Below are 24,040 nucleotides of genomic sequence, written 5' to 3' on the forward strand. Positions count from 1 at the left end.
TTCAGTAAGTGATTCAGTTGTTAATGCAGTTTTTGTTCTGATAGATTCAGTAAGTGATTCAGTTGTTAATGCAGTAATTGTTCTGACAGATTCAGTAAGTGATTCAGTTGTTAATGCAGTTTTTGTTCTGACAGATTCAGTAAGTGATTCAGTTGTTAATGCAGTAATTGTTCTGACAGATTCAGTAAGTGATTCAGTTGTTAATGCAGTTTTTGTTCTGACAGATTCAGTAAGTGATTCAGTTGTTAATGCAATAATTGTTCCCATTCAGTGAGTCAGTTGTTTAGGGCTCTGTTTCCCAAAAACCACTGTAAGCCTACATAGATTGTAGAAACGATGCTTTTGAGACTGAAGAGTGATTCAGTTGTTAATGTAATCAAATAAATATTGTAATCAAATGACTGATTCAGTAAGGGATTCATTTGTTAATGTAGCAGTGATTCTGATTAATTCAGTGAGTCAGTTGTTAATTCAGTAATTATTCTGACTCATTCGGATAATATTATAATGTTGTCTATTAAGCACAGCATAATTTTGTGCATGCATTGATGTGAGCGTGTATGTTTCAGGCTGCAGTGTGAAAACAGTCATCAGAGGCAGCAGCTGTCTGATACCCAGCAGCTCTTGCAGTCTGTGCGTGTGGAGCTACAGGTACAGGAGCACATGAAGAACTCCACACAGACTCACAAAGGTACGTTCACATGCACTGAACATGCAGGCAGCTCACTAGGTTTGAGACACCGCTGATAACTGTGTGTGTGTGCAGGAGAGGGCCGTGGGTCTGATTCTGAGGGCGGTTCAGCAGGGGATCTGAGCGAACTGCTGGCCGAGATCAGAAAGCTGCGTGTTCAGCTGGAGAGAAGCATCCAGACCAACACCACACTGAGACAGAGACTAGAACAACAACTACTGACCCGCACTGACCACAGATCAACTATTAACATCAACTACCTGCTGCCTAAAACAGGTACTCACACACTCTCCAATATCAGACTGACACACACACTGTGTTTAAGCTAAGTCTTTAAGTGAAATGTGTTATTTGTGGTATTTATAAAGCAATAAAGCTGATGCGGTTTGTTTGAAACAACTGTAACAAGTGAGAGTAGCAATATAATAGTGTTCATTAAATAAATACAAGTGGTACAGTACAGACAGATTCAAGAAAACAGTTGTTAAAATAAATGTCTTCTTTCTTTCTTTCTTTCTTTCTTTCTTTCTTTCTTTCTTTCTTTCTTTCTTTCTTTCTTTCTTTCTTTCTTTCTTTCTTTCTTTCAGATGAAGCTGGTAGATCAGATGTTCTTCACTTACAGACAGATGTATCTAGTGCTGCACATGGTACACATCTTTGACTTTCTTTCTTATGTTTATAATATAATCTTGTCAGTTTATCAACATATTTAAATTGCAATGATGAATCTAAAGAGCATCTCCTAAAATCAAATGAACAAAATAAGAAATTATATTTTGCTTAAACTCCCTGAGGTCTGACAACGCACCGGCGCGTTTTGCAGGATTTTTTTCACATTGCAGCAAAACAGATTAAAATACTCCGTCATTTCTTGTCATAGAGACATAAGTAATATATCAATTAAAACTATAGAATGTCTTCTTTTATTTGTGTACACTCAGAGTAAAAACTAAATGTTGTGCTTTTTGCAAAATAAAGAAAACTAACATGATGCGTGATCTCTCCTCTCCCTCTGAACAAAGTCCAATCGGATAGTTCTTAGAAAATGAACTGTAACTTAGTGAATACTAATCACAGAAAAATTAGACTTATGTCAAAAGAAATGTTGAAATGTCAGATTTTAAAACGTGCAAGTCAAATCGAAAACAAAAATTCTGTGTTTATGTCATCTGTATGAAAAGAGACACATGTCAGAAGTCCGTGTTTCGGCTCATTATCCGCTAATGCTACCACGCCCATGGAGGGAGCGCTATTCAGAGGCAAATTCAAAGGCAATACAGGCATACATAGTCTCATTCATGTATTGTCTTGAAAAGTGTTTATCTGTATGTAAAAGCCATGGTTAACGACCTCTGGAAGACATATCGTTAGTTCCTGATATGTCCTCTTCTTCTGTAGAATAATTTGTGGACTAAAGGTGCAGAGAGCGCCCTCCGGCTGCAAGTATGAATTGAAAACACCATTACTGAAATGTCCTCTTCTTCTTTAGAATAATTTGTGGACTAAAGGTGCAGAGAGCGTCCTCCGGCTGCAAGAATGAATTGAAAACACCAGTGATGACAATGAATATAGAATAAACTCTGTATAGAATAAAATCTGTATAGAAAATTGACAAACATATGAGAATCCATCAATATTTCTCCAAATGTGCTTCTTTTAAAGTAAAAACCTATAGTCAGACTCTTTGCATCACAAAAATACATTATATTTTAAAGAATATAATAGAATACCATTATTTTAAATTGAGCTGAGACATGATTACAGAGGGTTTTTTCACACCCTACCTGACTGAAAGGCCTCATTAATATGCAAGTAATTTCAGGTCATTATTATGTGATTCTTTTGTCTTCTCAGGTATAAATGGCCCATTGTTCATGATCATTAACGCCTCCACGCATACTGTTTCTTGACAAAAAGTGACTTACAAAAACTAAATCAATATATTGTTTTATATGAACAAGTAGGCATTATAATTTTTTACATAATTTTGAAGCAAAAACTCTAGCCTACAACCTCCAATACCTAGAAGTCTTGTAAACACAGATTTAATATATATTTTTGGCCTTATTTCAGTGACTTAATTTTTTAGTTTTTTCAATAACCACCCACAAACATTATTCCTTCAGAAACACAAACATGTGCATACATGTTCCTCACATATTATGGTAGCCTAGTTTGTGCTGAATACAGTGTAATGACACTTTTGTCATTAATATGTTTATGAACAACTGAAAAAAGCACAAATGTCAGGGCATGTCAAAACTTCCCCAGGCCCCAAATCAGCCTCAGACTCCAGAGGGTTAAGAAATTGAAAACCTGTTTTTAGGACAAATTGTGAATACAATTGTAAACTATTTATACATCATTGTAGTATTTGTTTTAGTGGCATTATCCTGATTATGAATAAAACACAAGAGACGTAAAAGGAAACTTTTCCCACTGTTTTCAGAATAGCTAACTCGCTCAAACAATTACAAAGGCAATATGTGTTTTCATGGCACTAGATATGCAGCCGTTTTCTGTTGTTGAGAATGACGGATTCACGCATTTGCTAAGTGTGTCGGAGCCCAGATACCAATTATCTATTTGTGAAATTCACTCATAAACCCTGAAATTAAAATTGTTATTTTTACATGTTGGTCACATAAACGTGTCTTTGTGTTTAGACAGCGGTAGTTCAGTGGACTCTGGTTCCCATGCTCCGTCCCGGCTGGTACCGGGTCACCGGCTGTGGGCGGACAGACGCGGCCGTCACGTTCTGGGTCTGATAGAGGACTATAACGCCCTGCGCAAGCAGATCAGTGAAGCCAAGAGACTCACTGCAGATCTGGACACACAGATACACGACAGCGGCAGGGTGAGAACACACACACACACAAACGGTCTTGTGTGTGTTAGGCTTATGTTTCGGCACTGAATGTGTTTTCTGTGGTGTGTGTCAGGCTGCGGATCAGCTGAAGAGCTTCTCTGGTGGTGTGAACACCATGCAGCAGGTCCTGGAGGAGGCCGCTCGACTTCTCAAACTGCTCTGGAGAGTCTCGCTGCCCTCAGGAGACGGCACACACACTCAACAGGTAACATACACACTGTCGTTTAAGTGATGTCATTCCGTAGACATCTGTTGTTATGTGCTAACCTGATTAAACCTCCCCCTGTTCCTCTCTGTCCCATCAGGACGAGATGTTGAGGAGTGAGATCAGTCGTCTGAAGAGTCGTCTGTCCCAGCAGGAGAGGATGCTGACCGGAGCCGTGAAACGCCTGAGATCCACTAACCAGCTCAAAGAGGGCATGGAGCGCATCATCATCGACCAGCGTAAGAGACGCTCGTCTACATGCACAACACGCTCTCATCCTGAGTAATGAAGTGCTGATGATTGTGTCCTGTGTTTCCTGTAGTGTCTCTGACTCACGGCGTGCTGAAGAGAGCCAGAGGAAACCTGGAGGTGCGTTTGTGTTCATTTACATGTCCTGGGTAGGGTTGCACCCGCCGTTCCTAATTCTTTCTTAAATTGGAACGTAAAGTCCACACTAGAGGCTTAGTTACTACTAGCTAGTTTGTAACTAACTCTGTACTTTATTCGGTTGCACCATTTGTTCTAAAGGCAGGATGTAGCTGGTAGGTCGTAAGCTCTCTGTAAAATAATGCGTAGTCGCATAATATGACGTTTACCCTTCAAATACATAAGCACAAGTTGTTGAAATGCCATGAATTTCAGTTTATCCTTCATTCTAACCTATTTTGCCTCGTGTAACTAATAAAAATAAGCTTCCATTAAATACAATGTTACTTAAAGGTTCTCTAAGCGATCCTGGGTGGAGTAACTTCCTGTTGACGTTCTTAGTGTTGTCAAACAAAACAGCTAGAGGCTGGCTAGACCCTCCCTCCTTCTCCTCTCCTCCCCTCCGTGCTTCCTGAAACAGTCATGAACGCGCATTTAAAATCATTCTTGTCGGTTATTGGCTGGAGCGTGTTTATTATGATTCGTGGTCCAGGCTGCACCAGTTTGTTTTTATTGCCGTTTTTGGAGCTTGTGGCGTCTACAAAGACCTGAAAATGTTTTGGCCTAAAAACACGTGACATCATTTAGAGCACCTTTAATAATGAATAACATGGGTTTAAGTGTTTTTATACTTTCAACCCACACATGTTCGGTGACTGAGCTGCATTACATACGGGACTGAAATAGTGGCTGACAAAGAAATCTCTAGTAGGGCTGTAGTCAACCAAAGAAATGCTTAGTCGACCAAAGTCCTGTCCTGCGCAATGATCAGTCGACTAAAAAAAAAAAAAAAAAAAAAAAAGACGCGAGATGTCTTTTTTGATTGAACATTTATTAAACAATTATAATAGAGCATTTATAAAACAACAACGAAAAACATCAATAATACATAAAACTATAATAATAATACAATTCTTTGAAAATTAGGTTATTTTTTAAACTGCAAAGTCAAAAGTGAGGAGTTCTGTCCTAGGTCTATAGTGACCGTCACAATCGTGCACCTGACCACACGCTACAAAAAATATAACTGCTAGAACTGCCAAATAATGAAAAATCCTAACAAAAACTCTCGATTATACAGGCTGTATATTCTTCTTTACTTTCAAAGCTATGGGTTAACTTTTGTCCAAACGATCTAGGCGTTTTAAAACAAACACAAGTGTACAAGTGTACAAATAAGTCAAAATCTACTGAGTCAGCATAATAAAGCCGTTAAGGCTACTTACAGATCTGCAGGCCTAGTCCACCTTTTTTATGTTGTGGGCCAAAAACACTAACATGTCCACATTCTTGGGTAAAAGACAGCTCCTCGACTTGTTAACAATAAATCCTGCTTTGGAAAATATGCGCTCTGCAGGAGTGGAGGTTGCAGGGATGCAGAGCAGGCGTTTGGCTGCCCGAGCAAGTCGTGGATATCTCTCCTCATTATTTTTCCACCACGCAAGTGGCCCAGAAGTGTCCACTTTACTTCTGTCCTGAAGATAATCTTTCATTTCGTCGCAAGAGGATCTTTGTGCGCTTGGCTCATCAGGATCATCCTCTGCACCATGTCCACAAAGAAGCATCGCTATCTCCTTCTCTTTTGGCGTTTTCTGTTTTTTTGCCAACGGGTCCTCATCATCCCCTGTCTGCTCTGCGCTGTCTCCCGAGAGGCTTAGCCTTTGTGCTAGTTTTACGACTTCAGAATAGGCCTCATCCCGTTTCTCATCATTAAGAAAAGGTAGCTGTTTGAAGCGCGGGTCCAGTACTGCAGTTAAAATGTACAGGCTGCTTGTCATCACAACTCGGTCTTTGAGTTTCCATCGACTATCTATTTCCTGCACAAGCTTAAGTTTCAACTTCTTCTTTGTTGGACTATCGTTATCTGTGATGGCAAGATGACATTTTTTTAGATTCTCAAGCATTGGGAAGGCCGCTGACAGGGATGTGTTAGCCTCCTCCGACAACAGCTCGGTCAGTGTAATAAAGGGCTTAAGAACATCTGTGATGTCTTCAGCCATATTCCACTGCTCTGTTGTCATGTCCAAAGTGCTGCTGTCACTCCTCTTAGTGTAATTGGGGTCCGATAAAACGGCAGTGATGGGCCAGCGCTGCTCCAACAGTCGCTCCAACATAAAGCAGGTGGAGTTCCACCGGGTGGCCACATCCTGGATGAGTTCGTGCTCAGGAGCTTTTTGCTGCACCTGTTTCTCTTTGAGACCCGTTTTTGCTTTGTGTCCCTTTTTGAAGTGCCCAACAAGACGTCGCGCCGCAGCCACCGTGCGCGACACCGGGTCTTCTTTTAAGGCAGCATTTACGCACAGCTGCAGGGTGTGGCCTGCACACCTAACCAACTCCACGTCTGGCCACTGACCGGATCCCTTCAGTAATTCCACCGAGAGGACCATGTTGGCAGCGTTGTCCGTTACCACTGACACCCGCTTCTCTGGTGGAATGTGATAAGCGTCCGCGACTTGAGTGAGTCGCGCAGCGACATTTTCTCCTGTGTGCGCTTCATCCATCTGCTTTGTTTCTAACACAACGCTATTCATTTTCCAGTCCGCATCGATAAAATGGGCCGTAACTGTCATGTATGCCTCCATTCTAAGTGAAGACCACAAATCAGTTGTGAGGCCTACAGCCTCGGAGGATTGGAGTAACTGGTTTACATTTACTTTAAGTCCATCAAACCGCGAACTTAGCGCACGCATGACAGTCTCCCGTGCTGGCACAGTATATCTTGGCTCGACGATTTTAAACATGTTCTTAAAGCCCTCTCCTTCCACCGTATGGATTGGTCTCATATCTTGGGCGATGTAATGCACAATCCCCTTAGTGATGTCCTCCTTTCTCTTCGCCGACAGAGGATGGACCAACTCCAGTTGCGTCTGAGTGCTTCCTGACGCCTGTGGCATGGCCTGTGGATGCGCCTAGTACATAACCAATAAAATATATAAACTTTTCGACATTAGACATAGCAAAGCTGTCTGACACATTTATATCTCGCTTACCGCTTTTAGGTGATAGGTCATATTGGTCGTTGAGCTATGGTAAGTTAGCTTTAGGCCGCATAGCTTGCACTCCACAGTCTTGTCGTCTTTTTTTGTAAAATGCAGCCAAACAAAAGATTTAGATTTCTTGGACATTTTTTCGACTAAATCCCAAAACAAGTAGCGTTCTAACTGAATGAATAAGCAAAACTACCTATATTCCTTACTGAGCGCGAAGCAGCAGTGCAGCCAGCCACAGGTGCGGTTCCTGAGTGATCATGTGGTGCGCTAAACTGTGGCGCCGTTATAAAATAGCCTAAATTAAAGCATTTAAAGTTTGGTATAAAACATAGGCTAATTATATTTAGAATACAGTAATATATAACTGCTAATAAAGGAATAAATATCAAGGAGTAAATCAATGAAAATTTCTTTATTGGTAAAAAAAAAAAAAAAAAACAATTTTGCAACTGGTCGACCAATGAGAATGTCAGTCGACCAAAACGGCATCGACCGATTAGTCGACTAAACGACTAAAGTTGACAGCCCTAATCTCTAGCGTTAATTTTGATCATGACTTATTTTGAAAAACGAAGACAATTTGACGTTCGTCGTCGGAGAACTGTGTGCCAAATCTTCTGACACTGCCAGAATTTATTCGGAGGGAAAATCTGATCATAACGGTCATTAATCGGCTGTCGATGTTAAACTAGTGATCAATCAAATCTTTTAGGATTCTCAAAATTTATCTCGGACAACCAAATCATGGCCAAAATTGCAGTGTGAACCTGCCTTAAGTTTAATGGTGCAACACAAAAATATTTAGTAGTGCGCCAGTTGTAACTTAGTGCACATTTATGTCAAAACTAGGCTAGGTTGTAACTTGGTGCAACCAGCCCCTGGACCTTATGATCACTTTTATACAATACAGAAGCAAAACCAAACTAAACTTTCTATTCATCAAAGAATCCTAAAACAAAATGTATTACGGTTTCCACAAAAGCAGCACAACTGTTTGCAACATTGATAATTATCAGAAATGTTTCTTGAGCAGCAAATCATCATATTAGAATGATTTCTGAAGGATCATGTGACACTAAAGACTGGAGTAATGATGCTGAAAATTCAGCTTTGATCACAGGAATAAATTACATTTTATAATATATTTTACAATAGAACTGTTATTTTAAGTTGTAATAATTTTTTTTTACAATTTTTACTGTTTTTACTGTATTTTTGAGCAAATAAATGTAGTCTTGGTGAGCAGAAGAAACTTCTTTCACAAACATTAAAAAATGTTACTGACCCCAAACCATATGTGCATAAAACATCCATGTGTGTGAGATATTAAAGAAAAAAATGATTGCCAACACATTTTTGGACTCAAAGTATTCAAGCAGAGTTTGATGGTTTTGATGATCATCAAATGATTTTTTTTTTTTTTTTTCGTTCTTTGGTTTTTTGCCAAAATTAATTTATTGGCATTTAAATGGAAAAAACACTCTTGTGTTATTTGTAACACTATTATAACACTGTATGTTTTGGACTTACTATGACATGTATTTCAAAAATTTGCAATATTCTGTAAACATTTTTTTTTGTACCTTTCCTAAAACATAAAAAGAACCACTAAAAATAATATTTAAAAATTGTAACATTGCCTTGAAATGTCTCTTTGTAAAGAACATAAGCCAGGATATATTTATTTATTTTTCCAGTTTATTTCTCTTCCCTCTTCTGCCGTCAGGATGTTAACGCTCTGTCTGCTGTGCTTTATTTCACTGTATTTCAGTCTAACTATCTGAATGTTTTTGGGCTGAAGGGTCTGCAGGTGGAAGGTCAGTTTAATGAAGGCTTGTGCGTTTGTGAAGCTGGTTTGTTTCTTTGCATGACGATCACTGCATGCTCGCTGCTCTTCCTGATTCCTTTCAGTGTTTGGGGCAGCGTCCCAAAGGCCCATGTGAAAAGGTTTTTTGCTGTTGGTCTGACCTTCATATGTTTCTGGGGTGTTTTTGTTTTATTTCAGGCATGTGATGCTCTGCATGGTTTTTGATTGTTTGGCATCTCAACATGTCTCTTGAGTCTTTTTACCTTTGTGTTTCTGTAGGACGTCCCACTGAATGGCCAGTGACCAATCAGCAGTTGAGGGGTGTGGCCAGTCCGCTGCCACGTTCAGGCAGAAGTTCAGCATGCAGTGAGAACTCCTCCCACTGCAGCTGTTAGACACGCCCACAACTGATGTCATATATCGCCCTCTTCATTTGCCTTTTTAATTTATTCTCTTCGAGGTACGCTGATGCAGTACGGACATATTTGCACATTTACAGTAAGCATTTAACTGATGTAAAAGGGAATGTTTTTTTTTTTAATATTGGAAGAGATTTTCTCCTGTAAATATTTTGAACTTTAGTTTTATACTGTTTCCCTTGAATGGTTTTAAGCAGTCTCATGTTCCTGTGATGATGTATCATCCTGCCTAACTCTAGTGAAGATCTCATATTTTGATGTAAATGAGTGGTATATGTACATTAATGTAGCAGACTGTGATACAAGTAAATGTGTAAAACCCTCACAAGACTGTCTCTGTGCTTTCTGCTTTGATTTAATGGGAGAGATTGATTTTAATCCAGTCTTCTCATATTGTAACAGTGAATTAAACATTAGAATTCATACAAATATGAAGCTGTTTAGTCAAATTTCTCTTTACACGCTATATTGGCAAAACGCTGTAGAAAATATAAGCATATTTTTTAACGTTTTCCTTATTCAAAATTGTTCATTCACAAAACCTACGGCATATTTGCTGTGAAAAAATAACTTAAAAGTGACAATCAGTATTGTTTTTTTTCCTCACTATTATACTAAATAAATATACGTTATGAAAATGTACACACTCAGTCTTGAGTCATATTTTATTGAGTCAAGTTTTATTGGTCAGTAAATGAATCATGGCTGAACGTGAACAGTTCATTTCTTCAATGGCATCAGTAACTGAACGCTTTTATGGTTACATTCACACAACTAGATGTCGGTCTTATTAAACATGAGTATAAAACAGTAACCAGCTTCATGTTCAAGATTTCTAACTACATTTTACAAGTTTTTATTGTATTTTATTAAGCAGTTAACCCTTAAATGCAAACCTCGGGTCTTTAGTGTCATTCACTACCCTCCTCCTCGTTCATTTTTTAAAGTTAGACATCAACCTTCTTGGTATTCCTCAATCAATTCATTATAAAGAATATAACAAGAAAAAAATCATAAAATTATAAAAAGTATGCCTACTTTTGTATTCATTTTTTGTAAAAATTGTATAGGGTCGCTAACGACCCGAGGTGTGTATGCACAACAATAATTGAATCTTAGATGCTGGAATAAGTGCAATTCACCTTTATTCCACAAGGTGGCAATGTCTGATACACAATGCTGAAGTGACGACTCATTCAGACAGAAAACGAAATAAGAGAAACATGAAATGGCTCAGCGATTTACTGCAAAACAAGTACTGAACGCAATCAAATATGACTAACTGTTACTGGATGGATCTGGTGAAGCTGTTAGTGATCGAAATATTGATTTTGAAGATGTTTTGAACCATATAGTTTTGAGAATATGTTTGAGATCGCGAATGAGCTCATATTCGTGACCTCAAACATAAAACTAGCCTATTATTTGCTGAATTTACTGGGAAAAGAGGTCTGACGAGGACAGTGAGGATGGCATAAAACATCTGCTCAAACAGAGCCCTTTCAAGCTCCAAAAGGTAAAAAAATAAGCTTTATTTTATTCTTCTGTAATTGTTACTCTAATATCAGAGGAGTTTTATGTTATCGTGACAGGTAGAGATCCTTCCGTGTTAGATATTGATCCGGGTCGATAAAGACCCGAATATGTAAGAATGATTGGCGAAACAGTCATGCATTTAAGGGTTGAACCAACAAAAAGTTTTACCTCATTTATTAATCTAGGTTTATAATGTTTATTAATGTTTGTGATTGAATTGCTTTTACACTATGTAAGTTAGTTATATTTCAGACCTGTTGGGAATTGCGTATATATGTCACTCATCTATGCTTGTTTCATCATATCTGTAAATAGAGAAAAGTTGCTCTGGCTACTTGGATGCATGTCTGGTGTGGGTGTGGCATAGATGAGAGAGCGGTTTACATGGAGCAGCTAAATCTCTGGGGAATCACCTGTTTTAACCCGCTACTGGAATATTTATAAAATGAAGGTACATTTTAGCTTGTTTTTTAATATTTTTAGGGGATTTTATGGTACTAAATTATATTTACGCTGTAGTTATAATCCACTTAGTCACTTTTTCATAGAACTAAAAATGAAATGTCAAACTTGGTCATAAATTTTGAAAGCTTTAAAACACTGACAATTCTGATCTCTCTTCAAAGACGACACACAGCAAATTATTGCTGAAGTGAAAAAAGTTTTTTTTTAAAGTTAGAGTTCAAAAACCAGTTTTACTCTAAAACTGCAGGAAAATCAAAGCCATAAATCTAAAGTTGTGTTCCAAATCTGAGCTTGATATCTCAAAAAATGAGCTTTCAGTAAGATTTTGTTTGGCCGCAATACCAAAAGTTTCCACTAGATGAAATTCATCTCCCATTCATTTCCAATGGAGAGGCACGTTAATATTTTTTTGTTAACATTATACAATAAGGTTCATTAGTTAACTACATTAGTTAACATGAACTAATAATGAAGTGCACTTCTACAGCATTTATTAATCCTTGTTAATGTTAATTTCAACATTTACTAATACATTAAAATCTTGTTAACATTAGTTAATGAAAATACAGTGTTCACAGTGAATTAACTAATGTTAAAGAAGATTAGTAAATACAGTAACAAATGTATTGCTCATGGTTAGTTCATACATTAAAGGTGATAAAGAGGATCTTTTAGTCGACTGAGAGTAGGCATTTCATTTTTTAAGTAATTTTTTTTAAATTTTTGAATAATTTTTGGAAATATTAAATAAAAGCTGAAGAAAATTGGTTATTGTTGATCACACTAGTCTACTCTAATGTGTCACCTGGAATTTTGTTTTGAAACTTTTGTAAAAAATATGGCACATAGTCACACTTGTGTTCCCGGTCAAAAATGACCGACCTATAAAAAATAGCTTATAAATCACTCATTATACCATATTTTCACCCAATCTTGGATTAAATCTTTTTGTCAACTTGTTCTTTTTCAATTAGGACTGGTTTTGAATTTAATTTTCAAACTATTTAATTGTAGGAGTCATTTATCCGAGCTTATGCACCTCAGTTTTTGAGTGAAAAAAAGCATTATTTGTTAATAATTTTGTCAATAAGGTGAAAAAAAGTTAAACTGTTGATTACACTAGCCTACTTTAATGTTTAACCAGGAATTTTTTTGGAAATGCTTTTATTTTGTACAAAATGGCACAAAGTCACACTTGTGATATTCCCGGACAAAAATGGCCGGCCATTGAAAGTGAATGTAGAAGATTACAAAACACAGGGCTTGTATTTTGAAATGCTTTAATTTTCAGAAAAGGGGTGTGCTGTTCCCTGACAAATCTGACCATTGTGACATACAAAAAATAAACACATTAACGCTGTCATATAGAGAACACAAATCATTTTCTTTCAGTTTTCCAAATTATGAACTAACCAAAATAAGAAACTGTGACGGTCTCTGTGTGAACTCATGCAAGTGACTAACAAAAGCATTTTTAAGGTAACTTGCAATTGGTCATTTTGTGCCACTTATGCACATGACTGACAACAGTATAATGTATGTGCCTTGCAAATGTGCGCTCTGCATTTGAAACAGACAGTGCCTGTTTTCACATCTTTTGGGGCACACAAAGTGCATCTCTTTCGTTTCTCTCCTCTGCCTGTGTAACAGAGTTAGAATTTTATTTAGTTTTATTGTGAATTCTTATAAATTCAGCAGCGGTTAATTTCATGTTTTACTGGCGCCCTCATGTGGGTTGTTTGAGAACTGCAGGCAAAAATGTTCAATGAGACGGGAGATGACGCAACACAGCAGTTGCAATGTGTACTGCACGCTGTGGGTGGGTAAGCTTATGCTCCATCTCAATTTAGTTAAATATATTTGATTATAATGCAAAATAAGTTGAGTTTTTAAGCATTTTATGTTTATGATTTAGTTAGGGTAATATTTTGATCATTTAATTTGACTATTAACATATATTTTATAAGTTAATTGGCCTTTTGTCAACAATAGTAAGGCCACGGTTAATGTTATTTTACATTTTATTTAGGTTATTTTTCAGCCTGCAGCAATACATCCACTAAAGGGTGATTTATTTCATTTTTCAGGTATGTCTTTTGTTTTTGTTTATCATTACTATTGTAATATGTAAAGTGTGATCGTGTGTTGCGATGCAAATTTTTGTTAATGTCGTTATGACGCAACAAGCAGTTGCAATGTGTACTGCACGCTGTGGGTTATTTTTCAGCCTGCAGCAATACATCCACTAAAGGGTGATTTATTTCATTTTTCAGAGACTGAGCCATTGTAGTGTTAGGGCAAATCACATCGCAGAGTGGAGGAGAAAGACCACATCCGTCACATTGGTGCCGTGACCTGTTGGATCACCTGATCTTCTTGAAGAGGATCGCTGAGAGGTTGCTGTTCATACCTGTGGTTAATGTGGTATGATGTTTTGAAGATTTTTCTTTGAATGCTGATTTTTGTTGTTGAATAGACTCATATTAGACTTATTTTTGAATGCCATTTTTTTTTTTTCTCTGAAAGGAAACTTTTTGAATAGAGACTTTTTGGTTGCAGACTTTATGAATGAAGACCTTTTGATTGCAGACTATTTTTGTGTGCAGTTTTTTTTTTTTTTTTTGAATGGACAGATCTTTACTGATAGGTCACTACTGTTTTGGGACTGTTACTGATTAACAAGTTATGTACTGTTGAGTAACTTTTAAAGCAACATTGTCTCATTAATTTTCATTCATGGGTGAAAAATTTGTTCAGCGATTTGATGTTAGCAGTCCCGTAAGCCCTTTTGTTCCACGTGGAAGGGGCGTCATGACCGATAGCCTTTGTGCTGGTGAACCTACATCTGTTGTCAGTGGAGGTCGTTCTCGCATAGTGCTTGATAGTGCACAGGGTGTTGGTCGTGGTCTGCTTTTTCGAGACCCGCCTGTGGAGCGCCATGTTGGGAACACATCTCCTTTACATAATGTGAGTAGTGATAATCAAATGCTGGATTGCTTAACCGATATGTTTGGGAGACTGGGCGAACAAATTAGTGATGCTGTTGCTGCCAAATTGATGGAAAATGGAGTGATGAATGCATGTCGTGATTTGCAAATCAACAGGGAGCTAAACCCTGACAGTTTCACCAAACGAGATGTTTCTCAAATGACAGTACATGTTACTACTGACAGGGAACCTGTGATTTTCAGAGGTGACAGTAGTGATACATTTCCAGTACACGAATGGATTGAGATGACCAGAGCTCTTTTGTCAAAACAGAAATGTGCGGTTGAGAATCAAGCAGATGAGATAATATCACGATTAATGGGCAAAGCAGGGGATATTGTGAGAATTAGTCTAAGAAGTGACGCATCTCTTGATGTTAAGAATGACCCTGACATAATCCACTCTATTCTCCTGAAGTATTTCAGTGTTGCACCATCGTGCCTTCCTTTGGCTGACTTTTATTCGACTCTGCCGAAGCCCGGTGAGACTGCAGTAGATTACTGGATCAGAGTTAATAAGGCAGCGGATCTAGCGGATGAAGGCCTGCGTAGACAAGGGCGGGCCATGGATAAATTCAGTGAAGAGGTGGCTCACATGTTTGTAAAATATTGCCCTGATCCTGTTCTGTCTGCTCTGTTTAAGCACAAGCCGATCGGTGAATGGTCTGCGAAAGAAGTTCAGGGGAGACTGGATGAGTATCAGAGAGAGCAGCGTTCTTCTCTTGCCTCTGCCAGCTCTCTTGGAGTGAGAAATGTAGATGTTGCGCAAAAAGATAAGCGGTTGCCGATGTCTCACTTTCAGGAATCTGGTGCTGGCTTTGCAAACTATATGAATCCTCCTCCTGTGGCCGATTGCGTACAGGACCGTTTGCGCAGTGCTTACTGTCCGGCTCAAACTGTTCCTACATCTCGGGATATGGGACAATCGGATGAGAAAATGTCATCTGCAGAAGTGACAGTCTGTTCTGCGCTCCAGTCATAGTGGCTGATAAAGTGGTCCTAGATGGAATGCTCGACAGTGGATCCATGGCTTGTACCATGAGTGAGAGCGCAGAACAGAAATTGTTAGATGCTGGAATAATCAGTGATCAATGTAGAGGCAGCCCAGATGTTATGCTAATTGGCTGCGGGGGCAGCCGAGTAAAACCAAAAAATACTCACACACTTGAGCTGGAGATTTATGGATGCAAAATGTTGGTACCTACTTTGGTTGTTAGTGGGCAGCATGATGAATTCATTGTTGGCACGAATGTCATCAAACACATCATAAGATGTTCAAAGCAATGTGAATTGTTTTGGAAGGCAGTTTCGACTCCTCATGTTTGTAATGATCCAATGTCTGAGGCTTTCCTGTCTATGCTTGCGGGCTTGAATCGTTGGAGGGGTGATGGGGTGCCTGACAAGATTGGCACTGTGAGATGTAATTCAGCAATCTGTCTGGAGCCTGGTTGTGAGTACCTTGTGTGGGGTAGGTTGCCTAAACATACGGAAGTGTCTCCAGGTAGTGCTGTATTGACAGAGCCTACAAGTTTGCGGTCGGCACCTAAAGGCATTCTAGTGGCCAGGCTCGTCACACACCTATGGGGGGGACAGGTGGGTTCCGTTGAAGTTAATTAATACCTGGGACAAACCTGTTATGCTGAGACGTAATGCCAAGATAGCAGATTTGTTTCCAGGTATTGCTCTCGAAGACATGGATGATGGGTACCTGCTTTCTCAGACACAACAAACTCCGTCAGAGGATAGTAGCTTCACTGATCTGAGGTCTGTTGCTGAGAAGCTGAGGTCAGTTGGTCTAGAAGGGCTTGATTTGGATTCCTGTGACGTGTCTGAACATTGTAGACTGAAATTGGCCGATACAATCTTGCAGTACAATGATGTCTTTTCACGTCATCATTTGGATTGTGGTAATGCTACTGGATTTGTCCACAGAATCCATCTTTCAGACACAAAACCTTTCCGACTTCCGTACCGGCGTGTGCCACCCAGTCAGTATCAGGTGTTGCGTTGTGTTTTGAATGAAATGGAGAAGGAGATTATTCGCAAATCGACTAGCGAGTTTGCGTCTCCTTTAGTCCTTGTTTGGAAAAAGAATGGTGATTTACGCGTGTGTACGGATTTCCGGTGGTTAAACAAAAATACACTGAAAGATGCACATCCGTTACCTCACCAGGCCGACTGTTTGGCTGCGTTAGGCGGGAATTCACTATTCAGCACGATGGACTTGACTTCCGGCTTTTACAATATGCCTTTACACGAGGATGATCGAAAGTACTCAGCCTTTACGACACCTATGGGCTTATATGAGTACAATCGTCTTCCTCGGGGGCTTTGTAATAGTCCGGGGAGTTTTATGCGCATGATGACAAGTATTTTTGGGGACCAGAACTTCCTAAGCTTGTTATGTTATTTGGATGACTTGATTGTATTTGGACCAGACGAAACAACAGCATTGACCCGTCTTGAGATGGTATTCAGTCGGTTGAGAATGCACAATCTAAAACTTGCTCCCAAGAAATGTAATTTCCTTAAGAAATCTGTACAATTTCTTGGACATGTGATTAATGAGTCTGGGGTATCCACAGATGCAAGTAAGGTTGAGAGTATATCCAGAATGACCAGCTTGGATCTGATGGAGGCTGATGGAGTTACACTGTCTCAGAGGCGTATAAGATCCTTCCTTGGGATGGTTAACTATTATCAGCATTTTGTACCCAACTACTCAACAGTGGCCAAACCTCTTTTCGATCTATTGAAAGGTCAGAAAAAGAGAACCAAAAGAGGTCGTGCAAATAAAGGAAATTGTGCACTAAGAAAATTGACTGTAGCTGACTGGACTCCTGAGGCACAGCTAGCATTCGAAAACCTTAAGACGGCCATGATAGAAGCAGTTGTCTTAGCTCATCCAGACTTCAGCCGCCCCTTCGTGCTGTCGACTGATGCTTCCTTAGATGGCATTGGAGCTGTTCTGTCTCAAGTTCAGGCTGGTGACACTAGAGCCAGACCGATAGCGTTTGCCAGTAAATCGCTTTCTCCATCTCAGCGAAATTATCCGGCACATCGCTTGGAGTTTTTAGCGTTAAAATGGGCGGTTTGTGAAAAGTTCAGCCATTGGCTGAAAGGTCATGTATTTACGGTATGGACCGATAACAACCCGCTCACCCACATTCTGTCTAAACCTAAGCTCGATTGTTGTGAGCAGCGGTGGGTGGCCAAACATGCGGCGTACAATTTTGACATCAAGTATGTACCAGGTTCGCAGAATGTGGTGGCTGATGCTTTGAGTAGGGTTCCATTCGTGAGAACTAACATTGGCTCTAGACTGCTACGTGAGAAATATGACAAACTTCTGTCTGAAGTACGGGAAGTTTCTGCTGGCTCAGTTCAGGATGCTTTTCGGTGGTCTTGTGGGTCTGAAGGAAAACTGTGTGTTTCTAGCAGTGGTCCCTTGCACAGTAATTTGGCGAGCATTGCACGGTCTTCCTTAGAGAAGGAGGATGTAATGGCCGTGCTTGACTCACAAAGGATGTGGGAAGAGGGTGCAAGACATCGGGCTTTGTCTGTTGTGAAACACCTTCCCCAGATGGTTTCTGAATCAGAGATGCAGCCTGCATATTCCGAGCGTGACCTGCGTGAAAAGCAGCTCTCTGATAAGGTGCTGTCAAGGGTTATTTATTATGTGGAAAGACATTGCAGACCAAGTAGGCGTGAAAGAGCAAAGGAATCTGTTGGGGTCCTTAGATACATTAAACACTGGGAGAAATTTGTTGTGAGAAACGGGATTCTCTACCGGATTTCCCATGATCATTTGTCTAAGGGTAAGCGGTTCCAGTACGTTGTCCCTGAGTCACTTCAGTTAGAGGTTTTGAGAGGTATTCATGATTACGCGGGTCATCAGGGGCAGTCTAGGAGTTTGGGACTAGCAAGACGTCGTTTCTTTTGGCTGAGCCTTGACAGAGATGTTAGAGAATATGTATGACACTGTCAGAGGTGTGTTGTCAGTAAAACGGCTGAGCCTGAGGGTCGAGCACCCCTAGAAAATATTGTGACCAGCAGACCACTGCAGTTAGTATGCATTGATTTTTGGTCTGCTGAGGATCACAATAACAAGTCAATCGATGTCTTAGTGATCACTGATCACTTTACCAGGTTGGCACAAGCGTTTAAATGCAAAGATCAGTCTGCTAAACAGGTGGCACGTGTCTTGTGGGACAAATACTTTTGTGTGTTTGGGTTTCCTGAACGTGTACACAGTGATCAGGGGGCTAGCTTCGAGGGCCAGCTGATTACTGAGCTTCTTCGGGTGTCTGGAGTACAAAAATCGCATACAACTTCCTACCATCCTATGGGGAATGGTAGTGTGGAGCGATTTAATAGGACCCTGGGGAACATGATCCGCGCATTGGCTCCAGATGCAAAGCGTAATTGGCCAAGACAACTGCAATCAATGACTTTCTTGTACAATTGTACCGTTCATGAGACGACGGGCTATGCTCCGTTTTATCTCATGTTCGGTCGAGTTCCTCGCCTTCCGGTAGACATAATTTTTTGCTCTGTTCTGGAGGATAACACTGTGACTTGCTATGACAAGTATGTGGCTTCTCTTTTGAAAGATTTGGAGGAAGCCTTGTCAATAGCTCAGGCGCATGCTTCAAAGGAACAGTCCAGGCATGCAGTGCTCTACAATAGGAGAGTAAAAGGTCAGGACATTGATGTTGGTGATCGTGTTCTTCTAGCAAACAAGGCTGGAAGAGGCAAGCGGAAGCTAGCTGATAGGTGGATGTCCACTGTCTTTGTTGTGGTGGATAGAAATGTCGACACACACATTTTCAAGATAAGGGATACGAGCACTGGTAAGGAAAAGGTTGTACATCGCAACCTTTTGCTACCTGTGAACTTTTTGCCACTGGACAATGCAGAGTGTACAGTATCTGACACAGTTTCATCTTCAGCTGTGAATGATTCATGTGACAAAACCAATGGTTCAGAGTCTATGGCTAGTATGGGTGTTGATGTTTCGAAATGTAGGCCAAGTGTCGGTGATGGTGGGTTGGCAGAGACTCATGAGGATTCAGTGTCTTTTAGACCTGATGATGGGTTATCTCTTTATGCCAATGTCTCATGTGCGACAACTGACAGTTGTGCGAGAACCTCTGACTGGGTTTCGGGGTTGCCTGATAAATGTTCACAGCCAGGATCAGTTGTGTCTTTGAGCAATGTGTCTGTGGAGCCACAGAATGAACTGTCTGATAGTTCAAGTGTTGCTGGGAGTTTGAATTCTAGAGTCGAATCTTTGAGTCTTGAACATTCTGTGATTCCAAATCCTTCAGCTGATCTTTCTAAAGTTGATGCTGATGATGTACCAGTTTCTGACACTGGGACCTTTATGGTGCGCAGGTCTCGTTTTGGACGTTACATTAAGCCTGTGAATAGACTGTTGTGCACTATGTCTGGACAAAATGTTGTCAGTGCAGAATCACAGAATTCAGACTGTTTGAATCTTTTTTTTTTTTTTCTTTTTTTTTTTTGTTTGTTTGAATGTTTTGTTCAATTTGTTGTAAACAAATAAGACAGATTTATGAATAAGAATACACAAGAAACAATTTTTATTTTGTAATTTTTTTTCTTTTATTTAATTTTTTTTTTGTATGACATACCTTGTTCTGTGTAAAATTTATTTGTTTATTATATACCTTGGTATAGAGTTTTGTGAAATGTATATGGGCATCTTACTGCCAGAAGTTGGTCTGAGAGATTGGCGCTCCTCTATTTCTACTTCATCTTTTGAGATAACTTTTGTGTTTGGCTTACCTGTAGGTATCTCTATGTGTGTACTGTGTATACAGATGTACTGATGGGTGTTTTGGAGTACTAACCGCTGCTTTAATTCAGCAGAATTCAGTGGGGGTGAGTGTAACAGAGTTAGAATTTTATTTAGTTTTATTGTCAATTCTTATAAATTCAGCAGCGGTTAATTTCATGTTTTACTGGTTGTTTGAGAACTGCAGGCAAAAATGTTCAATAAGGCGGGAGATGACGCAACACAGCAGTTGCAATGTGTACTGCACACTGTGGGTGGGTAAGCTTATGCTCCGTCTTAATTTAGTTAAATATATTTGATTATAATGCAAAATAAGTTGAGTTTTTAAGCATTTTATGTTTATGATTTAGTTAGGGTAATATTTTGATCATTTAATTTGACTATTAACATATATTTTATAAGTTAATTGGCCTTTTGTCAACAATAGTAAGGCCACGGTTAATGTTATTTTACATTTTATTTAGGTTATTTTTCAGCCTGCAGCAATACATCCACTAAAGGGTGATTTATTTCATTTTTCAGGTATGTCTTTTGTTTTTGTTTATCATTACTATTGTAATATGTAAAGTGTGATCGTGTTTTGCGATGCAAATTTTTGTTAATGTCGTTATGACGCAACAAGCAGTTGCAATGTGTACTGCACGCTGTGGGTTATTTTTCAGCCTGCAGCAATACATCCACTAAAGGGTGATTTATTTCATTTTTCAGAGACTGAGCCATTGTAGTGTTAGGGCAAATCACATCGCAGAGTGGAGGAGAAAGACCACATCCGTCACACCTGTGCCAGCTGAAGGACCTGGTTCTGGTGTTTGTATGTCTCTCACCAATGTAGCAGAGGGCAGTGCTCTGGGTATATTTTGGCGCCTCTGTATCAGGGGGGTCACCATGGATTTCCCCAGCTCTTCTAGGAACAGCCTCCTCCTGAAGGTTTTCCCCTCTTTCCACCCTGGATTCACCTCCATCCATGCTACAAACGCATTGTAGGCTGAGACATCGAGGATGTTAAAAAACAACACCATGGGCCATCGTAGTGTTTTTCTCTTGCAGGAGTATGTGCCAGTAACCTTAAAAAACACACACACAACACAATAATGATAATATTACCATATTAGAGAATTGTAATATTACAATATAAAACAATTAGGTAATAAAAAAAATAAAAAATAGCATACCTTTTCAAGGTTATCAACTCCCCCTTTGTTTTCATTGTAGAACTGTGTAGAACTGGGCATATTACAGAAAGATCTTAACTACAGAATCCTGTTTGGTAACCATGGTAATTTCAGTTAGGACCTCATTTAGGACAAACGCTATTACAGAATGTAATTTCTTAAGTGCATTATCGTATCTTAACTATGGATAGGAAACGAGTATTACAGAAGTATCCTAACTCGACAAAAAAATCCTAAAAGCTGTCTTATCTTTAGGACAACCCCACTGGTGTCCTAACTTCAAAACTATTTAGAAAACAGGCTTTTTAACTATGACGAGCAGGGCGCGCGAGGGCCGTGAGAGAACAGCGCGCGGTCGGTGGCGAGTGATAATGAGCTTCAGCTGCGCGTTTCATCGGTCTTGCGCCGTTCTCTCACGGCTCACGCCCGCCCTGCTCGTCACATTAAAGTTACCCTTTCAACGGAACTTTGAGTCTCTGCCGCACTGCAATTAAAAGCGCGTCGTTGTTTCTCCATTTTGATTTTAGGTTTACCTCAGAAGCAGTTTGCGCGTCTTTGGTTGCTTGGTAACAGACCTGACAGTTGATTACCGAACTCGATGGAGCGGTTTAAAGGGATAGTTCACCCAAAAATGAAAATTTGATGTTTATCTGCTTAACGTACCTCCAGGGCATCCAAGATGTAGATTACTTTTTTCTTCAATCGAACGCAAATTATGATTTTTAACTGCAACCGCTGCCGTCTGTCAGTCAAATAATAGCAGTGATTGGGAACTTGAACAATAAGAGTCGAAAAAACTTCCATAGACAAATCAAAATTAAAACCTGCGGCTCGTGACGACACATTGATGTCCTAAGACACGAAACGATCGGTTTGTGCGAGAAACCGAACAGTATTTATATAATTTTTTACCTCTAATACACCACTATGTCCAACTTCGTTCAGCTTCCGGCTAGTGAGGTCGGATCGCGCTCTGACAACGGAAGTGATGTCTGGCGCTCATTGAAGTATATGGGCGAGACATCACTTCCGTCAACAGAACGCGTTTTTTGACCTCACTAACAGGAAGCTGAACGAAGTTGGACATAGTGGTGTATTAGAGGTAAAAATTATATAAATAATGTTCGGTTTCTCGCACAAACCGATCGTTTCGTCTCTTAGGACATCAACGTGTCGTCACGAGCCGCAGGTTTTAATTTGGATTTGTCTAAGCAAGTTTTATTTACTGTTATAGTTGAAGTTCCCATCCACTGCTATTATTTGACTGACAGACGGCAGCGGTTGCAGTTAAAAATCATAATTTGCGTTCGACTGAAGAAAAAAAGTCACCTACATCTTGGATGCCCTGGGGGTAAGCAGATAAACATCAAATTTTCATTTTTGGGTGAACTATCCCTTTAAGATTTCTTAACTACAGATAAGATGAGATTTTGTAAGATAGGATAAGAGTCCTAAATCAAGTTAAGATTTGCTATTTGCAAGTTAAAAATCCTAAATTAACTTATCGTATCTTAAGTTAAGACCTAAGATAGAAATGTTCTGTAATACGCCCACAGGATGACTTCTGGTTTCCTGTCCTCCCTGGTACTCACACGGGCATCTTTGTGCAGAGTTGACATCAGTAGGACATTTTTCCTTTTCTTCGGGCAGTATGACACAAGTGCATGTGTGTCGGTGAAGGCAAACTTGGTGGAAAAAAGATCCCTGTTCATGTTGGTCACTAGTGCAGGAGGAAGCTCAGTCTTGTTCCTTCTGATTGTCCCCACCATGGTGTTTTTTTTTTTCGCAGTAGCTCTTTGCCAAGATTATAGGAAGTGTAAAAATTATCACATACCACTCTATGTCCTTGCAGACCTTCTGTCATTTCAAGGACAACTCTCTGGCCCTGGTTTTTTTCTGGAACACCACTTGACGATTTTCCTGTATAGACCTGCATATTCCATGCATAGCTGCTTTTGGAGTCACATGCTGTCCAAAGCTTTATCCCGTATTTGGCAGGTTTGTTGGGGATGTATTGTTTGGCTCCGTCACAAACAAGTTGAAGCATGATTGTATGTCATCAATTCGGGATATGGCATATCTTGTTAGCCCTGGCTTCATCTTCATGACATTTTCAGAAGAAAACCTGCCTTGCCTCATGGGTGGGGATGAAGACCAGGACAGTTCCATCTTTTGACCAGAATGAAACGGTAACCTCAGCTGGGCCCTCATCACTGGAAGACAGCTCCTCATCAGTTGTTTCAAGCTCCGTAGCCGATTCAGTGGTGCCTTCCTCTTCAGAAACATCTTCACTGCAAGATGCATCCTGCATTTCCTCCTCAATAGTTTGTCAAAAATCTGATGAATAACATCATGTGTAGAGAACTGCTTTGCCATTGTGCTGCCACAAATGAATGACAAGCAAGGTGCTGTGAGGCATTTATATTATATAAATATATATAATATATGCCTGTGCTATCGCATGATGTATATTTGTAAATATTGTCTAGTTCTGTGTGAGAACCTTACAGCTCCAAAACAAAATGTCATAATATTTTGTCTGGAAGCTGTGATGAAACAAGAACATGAAAGAAAGATTCTTTTGGAGCCGGGTCACTGCAGTCACGGCCAGTTTGTGTGTGTGTGTGTGTGTGTGTGTGTGTGTGTGTGTGT

At 39.7% G+C, this 24,040-nt stretch overlaps 2 protein-coding genes and 1 pseudogene across 11 annotated transcripts in view; 1 reads left to right on the plus strand and 2 right to left on the minus strand.

Moving 5' to 3' along the window:
* LOC137013263 (myomegalin-like) overlaps positions 1-10,004 on the plus strand; it is a 45,809-nt gene extending 35,805 nt beyond the window's left edge. For 6 of the 10 annotated variants that reach the window (XM_067376939.1, XM_067376940.1, XM_067376944.1 and 3 more), the window contains 9 exons: positions 570-691; positions 767-967; positions 1,279-1,338; positions 3,358-3,548; positions 3,634-3,765; positions 3,866-4,004; positions 4,088-4,134; positions 8,953-8,998; positions 9,268-10,004. In XM_067376939.1, the coding sequence (XP_067233040.1) occupies positions 570-691; positions 767-967; positions 1,279-1,338; positions 3,358-3,548; positions 3,634-3,765; positions 3,866-4,004; positions 4,088-4,134; positions 8,953-8,998; positions 9,268-9,383 (1,054 nt within the window). In that variant the 3' untranslated portion in view covers positions 9,384-10,004. Of the gene's footprint in view, positions 1-569; positions 692-766; positions 968-1,278; positions 1,339-3,357; positions 3,549-3,633; positions 3,766-3,865; positions 4,005-4,087; positions 4,164-8,952; positions 8,999-9,267 lie in introns of all 10 variants that reach the window. The other 4 variants (XM_067376946.1, XM_067376948.1, XM_067376947.1 and 1 more) reach the window with 3 other exon arrangements.
* LOC137013264 (E3 SUMO-protein ligase ZBED1-like) lies at positions 4,170-8,945 on the minus strand. Its single transcript, XM_067376950.1, has one exon. It carries the CDS (start codon positions 7,083-7,085, stop codon positions 5,430-5,432), a length of 1,656 nt encoding a protein of 551 aa, XP_067233051.1. The 5' UTR covers positions 7,086-8,945; the 3' UTR covers positions 4,170-5,429.
* A 10,949-nt stretch (positions 10,005-20,953) lies between the features above and the next one.
* On the minus strand, positions 20,954-24,011 carry LOC137012305 (piggyBac transposable element-derived protein 4-like; annotated as a pseudogene).
* Between the last annotated feature and the right edge of the window lie 29 nt (positions 24,012-24,040).

Source organism: Chanodichthys erythropterus, chromosome 22, assembly GCF_024489055.1.
Source record: "Chanodichthys erythropterus isolate Z2021 chromosome 22, ASM2448905v1, whole genome shotgun sequence".
Taxonomy (NCBI): Eukaryota; Metazoa; Chordata; class Actinopteri; order Cypriniformes; family Xenocyprididae; genus Chanodichthys; species Chanodichthys erythropterus.

Excerpts from the sequence above, each read along its gene's own strand:
- LOC137013264 (XM_067376950.1), bottom strand. The coding sequence starts at position 7,085 with ATGCCACAGGCGTCAGGAAGCACTCAGACGCAACTGGAGTTGGTCCAT.